This window comes from Thamnophis sirtalis, unplaced genomic scaffold (genome assembly GCF_051295495.1).
Source record: "Thamnophis sirtalis isolate CommonGarterSnake01/CBP01778 unplaced genomic scaffold, rThaSir2_p1.2 scaffold_15, whole genome shotgun sequence".
Lineage (NCBI taxonomy): Eukaryota > Metazoa > Chordata > Lepidosauria > Squamata > Natricidae > Thamnophis > Thamnophis sirtalis.
In genome coordinates, this window is record NW_028261395.1 from 41,222,482 (window position 1) to 41,232,174 (window position 9,693).

General features: G+C 42.4%; 1 protein-coding gene across 2 annotated transcripts in view; it reads right to left on the bottom strand.

The window, feature by feature from the left end:
* TMEM201 (transmembrane protein 201) overlaps window positions 1-8,100 on the bottom strand; it is a 34,237-nt gene extending 26,137 nt beyond the window's left edge. For both annotated transcript variants that reach the window (XR_015695161.1, XM_087702415.1), the window contains exon 1: window positions 7,576-8,100. Coding sequence is in view for 1 of the 2 variants with exons in the window: in XM_087702415.1 (XP_087558541.1) it covers window positions 7,576-7,691 (116 nt within the window). In the remaining variant the exon portion in view is untranslated. The remainder of the gene's footprint in view (window positions 1-7,575) is intronic.
* Between the last annotated feature and the right edge of the window lie 1,593 nt (window positions 8,101-9,693).

Consider the following 9,693-nt stretch of genomic DNA (forward strand, 5'->3'; position numbering starts at 1 on the left):
GCGGCACAGCAAATGGCAGAGAGGAGAGATTCCACAGCATCTGGACACCTGTTCCCATGTGGCTCTGCCCCAAGGGGTGTCTCCTGCTTTCTTGATGATCCCCAACAGGCTTTCATAGTATTTATAAAGCCTCTATTCTCTAGCTTGGCTGCTTTATGAAAGCAGGGGACTACAAAACCCTTAGTGCTTGGGGTTGAGGGTTTGAGAATCAAGGGATTTGCAGAGGAAGGCTACCACAGAACAGCTACATCCTAAAAAGTGGTTTGTTTGTTTTTTTTAAAAAAAACCACTTGCTTTAAAAATCAATCTAAACTTTTCATCAACTTTCCATTAAACTGACAAAATCGACGCTATTTTTAAAAAAATTATAAATAGAAAGAGCAACATATTCAATATCCATAAAGACAGTGTGTTGAATGGTTACAATTCCTTTGAACAAAAATCCTCCACATCTTAATAGTGATGATATTCTCTAGCACTAATCTTAAAGTAACAGTGCTTTTCCTTCATTATATTAATACATATTCATTATTAATAATACTGGAATTAACTTACAACTTGCAGTAATCAACCGTGATGATAAAATTAATCTTTCTCTTAAGAGTTTTAAAAGTTCTAACTCCTGCTTCTCTTATTTAACCATCAATGGAACAAATCCCATATCTTAAAATATTCAGTGTCTTTAACCCAGTGTTTCTCAACCTTGGCAACTTGAAGATATCTGGACTTCAACTCCCAGAAGTCCAGACATCTCCAAGTTGCCAAGGTTGAGAAACACTGCTTTAACCTATTCATTTCTGCACATTCTAAGATTCTAAAAAATTCTAAAAGATTCTAAAAATCCAAGCTATTTTTCATTAGGATGTTGCTCATCAGACTTTTAAAGTTTTTTTTTAAAGACCCCTTTTTTCTTTCTCTCTAGAGAAAAACGAACCAATCCCAGCCAATTCCTATTTTGAAAATATTTTTTTTTTTTTAGCAACAGCCGACTCAGTTAGGGAAACTGTCAAATCATTTTCTTTCTTTTTTTATTTTTTAAACATACAAAAATTCCAGTTTCAATTGAACAGTGTATTGTCTGGGTACAAATCATTTTAGGAAATAATAAATCAAGGTGTTTACAACAATATTCATTACATTAGTATCAATTATAGGAATGTTAATAACAGTAGTAATCTATTTATTTAACCAAGTTAACCTATCTTCGTTATATCACTGATACTTCAAGTCAAGTAATTTCTTTAAGGGTTAAATGAGCCAGTTGAGAATTATTTCATATTAGGCTGTTAGCTTGTCAGAAATACTTTCCCAAACCCATCAATAAAAAAAGAGCATGTAAATATTAAAAGAACTTTAAATCTCTCCTGAGAACACCTTGGCTGCATGTTTGAAATATCCTTCTATTTTGTACATAGGGTAAGTATTTCTTCCCAATTTTTTAAAAAATATTTTTTTATTTTATTTTAATATAAACAATCCATCTTCCATTAAACAGTGTGCCGTTTGGGTATAAATATTTTGTGCAATAGCAGTTAAAAATTACAATCATATTCGTTATTTAATCTATTCCTAGCTTAACACCAATACTTTAAATGTGTAATACTATAAAACTCCTCTTCTTGATTTATTTAACTCTGTTTAACTATGTTGATTCTATGAATCCATTTTCTATATTTTACACATCTACTTCTAATTCTTATATTTATTCTCTAAACATTGATAAAATGATTCCCATATCGTATAATAATCAGTTTGTTCTTTCTCTTTAATTGCCAGTGTTAAATCTGTTCATTTCTGCACATTCTAATATTTTCCTAATCACATTCTCTGTCTTTCTTCCCAACTTTTAAATTGCAAATACAGAAAATAAAGGATCCTATCAAAGTTTAATGCATTTCCTTTTTATTGGAACCAATAAAACACATGAGAAATTATTAATAGACAGATGAGCTGTCCTTTGGATAAGCGTAAACAGCCATAGATAAATTAGTCTTTTTTTCAAGCTAAGCCCTAGCAGTTCTGTTCTTTAAAAAGTAGAAGGAAAATGTTATTAATTCTTTGCAGTGCGCTAATGAACTGGGTATTTGATAGACAGGTGTCTCAGAAATAGCCAATTGTTCCTGAAAGAATTTTTGGCAGCATCTCTATACGAGTACCAACCAACTGCTAATATAAACTGGAAATCCCTCAACTTCTGCTCGCAAGTAATCCTTGTCTTAACAACCACAACTGAACTCAAAGTTTACATTGCTGAGCAGGACAGTTGTTAAGTGAGTTTTGCCCCATTTTATGACCTTTCTTGCTTGCTGCAGTTAAGTAAGCAATCAGAACAGAGCTGGAAGGGACCTTAGAGGTCTTCTAGTCCAGCCGGCTGCTCAAGCAGGAGACCCTGCACCATTTCAGACGGGTGGCTGTCCAGTCCCTTCTTCAAAACCTCCAGGGATGGAAGCACCCACAACTTCTGGTGGCAAGCTGTTCCACTGGTTAATTGTCCTCTCTGTTAGGAAGTTTCTTCTTAATTCCAGGTTGCTTCTCTCCTTGATTAGTTTCCATCCACGGTTTCTTTGTCCTGCCTTCTAGTGCTTTGGTAAATAAGTTGACTCCCCTCTTCTTTGGGGCAGCCCCTCAAATACCCCAGTCGTTCTTTTCTCTAAACTGGCCATACTCAATTCCTGCAACCATTCTATGTTTTTGCCTGTCTTCAATCTTCTTAGTTGCTCTTCTCTGCACTTTTTCCAAAGTCTCCACATCTTTTTTCTAATCTGGTGACCAAAACTAGATGCAGAATTCCAGGTGTGGCCTTACTAAGGCTTTACAAAATGGTAGTAATACTTCACGTGATTTTGATTCTACGCCACACCTGGAATAAGGCATTCAGTTTTGGTTGCCACGATGTAGAAAAGATGTGGAGACTCTGGAAAGAGTGCAGAGAAGAGCAACAAAGAGGATTAGGGGACTGGAGGCTAAAACATATGAAGAACGGTTGCAGGAACTGGGTATGTCTAATTTAATGAAAAGGAGGACCAGAGGAGACATGAGAGCAGTCTTCCAATATCTCAGGGGCTGCCCCAAAGAAGAGGGAGTCAAGCTATTCTCCAAGACACCTGAGGGTAGGGCAAGAAACAATGGATGGAAACTAAATCAAGGAGACAAGCAACTTAGAACTAAAGAGAAATGTCCTGACAGTTAGAACAATTGATCAATTGAACAACTTGCCTCCAGAATGTTGTGAATGCTCCAACACTGGAAGTTTTTAAGATGTTGGATAACCATTTGTCTGAAGGGGTTTCCTGCCTAAGCAGGGGGTTGGACTAGAAGACCTCCAAGGTTCCTTCCAACTCTGTTATTCTGTTGTCGTTAGTTGTGAATTCGTGTCCGACCCATCGCGAACCCCATGGACAACGTTCCTCCAAAGGCCTTCCTTTCCTCTACCATCCTCTGGAGTCCATTGAAGCTCATGCCGGCTGCTTTGGTGACTCCATCCAGCCACCTCCTTCTCTGCCGTCCCCTTCTTCTTCTTTTGCCCTCCATCATTCCCAGCATGAGGCTCTTCTCCAGGGAGTCCTTCTTCCTTCTCATTAGGTGGCCAAAGTCTTTTTGAGTTTCCTCTTCAGGATTTAGGACCTTCTAAAGAGCAGTCAGGGTTGATCTCCTCTAGGACGGACCGACAGAATTATACACAATATTTTTCTTCTCCTTCCTAAATAGGCTTGATATTGTGACCAGGGAGTTGGTGGCAAAGGACCCATAATCCACAGCAGCTCCCTCCTGTTCTGGCTTTAACTCCCTTAATTTCCCTGCAATGGGGCTGGAGGAAGTGGCCTTCAGCCTGTGGGCTTAGCAGCTGTTGGGTTAAGAAGACAAGGAGTCCAGTATCTTGAGTTTTCAACAGCATGGCTGGAAACCAGCCAGCTCATGTGGGTCTACATTGGGGCTTATTTGTGGGTGTTGGCTAGTCCTTCCAAAGAGGAGGGGACCTAAGGTGGAGCAAGGAAGGAAGGATGAATCTCATGACCCCGAGATGGATACTTCCTGTCTTCTATTGGAGTCCATTGAAGCTCACGCTGCTTCAGTGACTCCATCCAGCCACTTCATTCTCTGCTGTCCCCTTCTTCTTTTGCCCTCCATCGTTCCCAGCATGAGGCTCTTCTCCAGGGAGTCCTTCCTCATTATGTGGCTAAAGTCTTTGAGTTTCCTCTTCAGGATTTAGGACCTTCTAAAGAGCAGCCAGGGTTGATCTCCTCTAGGACTGACCGGTTGGATGGCCTTGCAGTCCAAGGGACTCAATGCAGGAGTCTTCTTCTCCAGCACCAGAGTTCAAAGGCCTCCATTCTTTGGTGCTCGGGCTTCCTTACGGTCCAACCTTCACAGCCATCCATTGCAACTGGGAAAACCATCACCTTAACTATATGCATTTTTGTTGGCAGGGGGTTCTCTCTGCTTTTTAGGATTCTGCCTAGATTTGCCATAGCTTTCCTCCCCAGGAGCAAGCCTCTTTTAATTTCTTGGTTGCAGTCCCCATCTGCGGTGATCCTGGAGCCCAATTCTAATTGCCCAATTTCAGGCTAATGGAGATAGAAACAAAAATGCTTCTATTGGGGGGGGGGGGGAGACTTGCTTGAAATCTAGCATTTATCACATTCCAAAGAGAGAGCGTCAGCCTCGTTTGGCTTAACCCTTTCACAAAAATTGCTTCCCTTCCCATCCCCCAAATCTTCTCCCTTCTGAACTGACCATTTTTTTGTTCCTCAAGCTAGGAAAATACTAATATTTTCCCGCAGGCCGTATTTTTTTCCTGTAAACTCCATCTCTGGTTGTTTTAAGCCACAATTGTGCCACAGATCTTGGCTCTGCTCGATGTTTTAATATTCTCTAGTGGAAATTCAGCACAGGTTGGTTCTCTGGTTATACCATTGTTCCAGTGGTGGGTTCCGGATTCCGTTGCAACCGGTACGCTCCGTATGGGGCCGGCTACCACCTTGAGACACCCAGGTGTATAATTGGCTCAGTTGCGTAAAAAAACGGTAAGGAACGGGGGCGAGCAGGTAGGCCAAACGAGCCACCGTTCCGGTACAGTGGCTGCTGCTCCCAGCTACCACCGGTCGGCCGTACCACCCAGTACCCACCACTGCATTGTTCCCAGCCAAGCGGGTTGGGGATGATGGGTCCTCCGATACTTAAGAGGAAGAAATATGTCACATCTCTGGGTCCTTTTTTTAATATATGAAAACTGCTGAATAAATATTCGAAGGACTTTTGGCTGTTCAACCCCCTTGTAAAAATAAATCGAGTCTCCCCCCTTTTTTAAAAATCACGAATCACTTAAAAAACAGAATAACTTTCAGAGCAAAAGCATTAGCATTATTTTAATATTTTAACAGTACACTATATTAATATTTTAAAATATTAGATCTAATACAGGTTCATTTAGTGACCGTTCAAAGTTATAACGGCACCGAAAAAAGTGACTTATGACCATTTTTCACCCTTACGACCGTTGCATCTCCTCCATTGGTCACGAGATTAAAATTCAGATGCTTGGCAAGTGATTCATATTTATGACGGTTGCAGCATCCTGGGGGTCACGTGATTCCTTTTTTGCGACCTTCTGACAAGCAAAGTCCACGGGAAAACCAGTTTCACTTAACAACCGGGTGACTCACTTAGCAATTGCAGTGATTCACCTAACAGCTGCGGCAAGAAAGTCCGTAAAACAGGGCAAAACTTGGTTAACAAATGTTTCACTTAGCAACAGAAATGTTCCGCTCAATCGCAGTCATAAAGTCGAGGATTATTGCAACTGCTTTTGTGTAACCGGATAAAGCTCGGGTCTGCCTTTGTGTGTCTTGTTTAGTGTGATATGTCAATCCAGTAATAATAAATAATATAATATAATAATATAATAATATAATAATATAATAATATAATAATATAATAATATAATAATATAATAATATAATATAATATAATATAAATATAAATATAAATATAAATATAAATATAAATATAAATATAAATATAAATATAAATATATATATATATATATATATATATATATATATATATATATATATATATATATATATAGCTAACTAGCTAACTAACTAATTAACTTCATTCAGATTTTTGCCAGCATATTTTGCCCATCTGTTTACCCTGCTGCCCTTGGATTTCCCTGTGGTCTCCTATCCCAAAAACCCGACGTGGCCTCTAAAGACCCAGCTTCAATAAAACAAAATCTGTAGCAAAGTTGTGTAGCATTGCCTTCGCACATGAACAATCTCACGTTAACCTCTGCTTCTCCAGGAATCTGGTTTCCGGGAAGTTGTGGCCGTTTGGGGGGTAAAACAAATTGGATGGCACAGCTCAACATTCTGATTTTCCTTACAAATATCACACACACACACCCGAAGGCAGGCCACCAATTCGCTAACTTATCCCAAAGGGATTCTTTCTGTAGCTTGGGTGTGTTTGGTATATGTGATATTCTCTTTCTCTCCCCCTACCTCTATCTACCTATCTACCATATCTACCAACTTATTTATCTATCTACCTTATCCATCTTATCTATCTACAGTATCTCTTAACTATCTATCATCTATGTACCTCTACCTCTATCTACTTCTACCTCTATCTATCTACCTTATCTATCTATCATCTATCTATATCTCTATCTACCGTATCTATCTACCTACCATATCTATCTTCCTTATCTACCTGTCTATCTATCTACCTTTAGCTACTGTAGCTAACTACTTTATCTATCTACTGTATTAACTATCTACCTTATCTTCTATCTACCTATCTATCTACCTCTACCTTATCTATCTATCTACCTATCTACAATATCTATCTATCTATCTACCTACCATCCATCCATCCATCTATCTACAATATCTATCTATCTATCTATCTATCTATCTATCTATCTATCTATCTATCTATCTATCTATCTATCTATCTATCTATCTATCTATCTATCTATCTATCATCTACAATATCTCTCTATTTATCTACTCTAGCTACCCTACCTACCTACCTACCTACCTAGGCCACTTCCTTTTCCAAGTTACTTTTAATTCGCCATGCACCGCAGCCAGGCACACAGACACACACACACAATTACTCAAATTATGCAAAGTTGAACCCGGAAGGGCTGCACTCCCATGTTCTCAAGGCACGTGGGCTGGCAGGCTGCATAACGCTCCCCAGAGCGAATTCTTCCCCCTTTAAAGACATCCCAACGTTCCCGCCTTTGGACTCACGGGAGGGAGGGGGCAACACCTCCGAGTACATCCCGGGGACTCTGCCCCCCCCGTCTGCGAGACCCCCTCCCCAAAAACTTTTTAAGCTCTTGACAAAGCGCGCGAAGTGGAGGCATGGGTGGGTGGGTAAAATCAAACGGGGAGGTTAAGACAGAGCGCCGAGTCTGCCCACCCCAACCCAGCCCACCCAAGTCGTAAGGAGACAAATCCGCCTCTGGGCCTCGTCGGGGGTCCCCCCCCCTTTTTTTTTTGTCCCGATCGTGAGGGGAGGAAATATTATACAAAGCCCTGTGCTCGGCCTCCTCCTTACCTTCGCGCGATTTTATAAAGCAAGACTCCGCCGGCAGCGGCGGCGCACGCGGTCACGCCGAGGCCCCCGGCCAGGCCGCCGGAGTAAGCCGCCACCAAGGCGCCGACGTCTTCCATTGCGGGGCGGGGGGGAGAGCCGTGGGGTGCAGAGGAATGGAGAAGGGGATTTAAATAAAATAAAAAAAAGAGAAACGGAATATCAATCCGTCCCGGATGGATAAGGGGAAAAAAGCGGGGGGAGAAGGGGTCGCCGCCGCCGCTTCCTCCTTCTTCTTCCTCGTGCTGCGAAAAAAATAATAATGAAAAAAAAATCCCCGCGTGTCTCCGAAGCGCCGCGCCGATGGAACGTTGAGTTGCCTTTTTAGAACGTTCGGCGCCGCTTTGGAACGTTGAGTCTCAGCTCTCTTCCCTCCCCGCGGGGGGTTAGAACGTCGGGCAGCCAATCGCGCGGCCGCCTGGGGGCGAACGTTCCAAGGGGGAAATCCAGCGGCGGCGGCTGGTTGGGATCAGCGGCGCCTTTTCCTCCTCCTTCCCTCGCGTTGACCTTCCGCGGCTCCGCCTCTTCCAGCGAGCCCGGATCCTCCTCCTGGGCATGGGTGGAGGGATAGAAGAGGGGATCCTACAGGGTTACACACGGCCCCCACCCTCCCATCCACCCACAGCGCGGGATCCGGGGAATCTTCCTTGGCGGGGATCGCCTGCTGGTCTCCTCACGGCTTGTTTCTCAAGCCCCGCGACGTTCGCTCGAGATCTCCGCCGCTGCAGCCGGCGCGGTTCTTTTTTATAACAGAAGGAGGGGAGGGGGGGACTGTAAGGTGGGCGGCGGGGGAGGCTGAAGGGCCGCCTCGTGAAAGGGCAGCGTCGTGCCGGGAGCCGAGGGGAAGCGACTCCACCAACGCGCGAGGATTTTTTTTAAAAAAACAACAACCACCAAGGGCGAAGGGTCCACGCGGGGACGGAGACGTCGTGCTTTCAGCCACGGGGAACGGTCACGCTTTATTTAAAGCCGCCTCGGGCGTCATGAAGCGAAACGGTAGGTAGGTAGAAAGAAATTTGGAAAATAACGGGGTCCCCCCCCATGATCGCCTTCAGTGCGAGATAGACAGACAAGGTAGGTAGGTAGATATAGATAACGAGAGATAACGTAAATAAATATAAGATAGATAGATAGATAGATAGATAGATAGATAGATAGATAGATAGATAGATAGATAGATAGATAGATAGATAGATAGATATTGGAAAATAACAGGGTTCCCCCTCCTAAGATCGCCTTCAGTGCTGATAGATAGATGGATGGATGGATGTAGGTAGTAGGTGGATAGATAGATGGATGGATGGATAGATGTAGGTAGTAGGTGGATAGATAGGTAGGTGGATAGATAGGTAGGTGGATAGATAGATATAGATATATAAGGTAAATAGATAATAGGTGGGTAGACAGACAGACAGACAGACCAGTTAGGTATAGATAAGGATAGATGTGGATGGATGGTGATAGACAGACAGACAAGGTAGGTTTAGATAACAAGAGATAGATAGATATAGAAAAATCAGTCCCAATCTGGAATTTACACAGGTAGAAAATTGGGTGGTTTGGGAGCCCACCAGAGGTGTAACAGCAGTGTTCCAATATTTGAGGGGCTGCCCCAAAGAAGAGGGGTGTGTGTGTCAACCTATTTTCCAAAGCACCTGAAGGCCAGACATAATGGATGGAAACTGATCAAGGAGAGATTCAACCTGGAAATAAGAGGAAAAATTTTCTGACCGTAAGAACAGAAGTTGCCTTTGGAAGTTGTGGGAACTTCATCCCCTGAGGCTTTTAAGAAGAGACTGGACTGCCATCTGTCAGAAATGGTGTAGGGTCTCCTGCTTGGGCAGGGGGTTGGACTAGATGACCTACAAAGTCCCTTCCAACTCGGTTAATCTGTATCTACCTGCCTCCTCTCTTTCATTCCAAGGGTTCATTCTTTTTTTATTGTTTGTATTCTGTCTTTATATATATATTTTTTTTACCAAACTCAAAGTGGCAAATATATCCCATGCATCTTCCTCCTTTTCTTTTCCCCATAACACAGTTTCCCCACTTGGCACCAATATGAAAATAGCCTTTTGATTT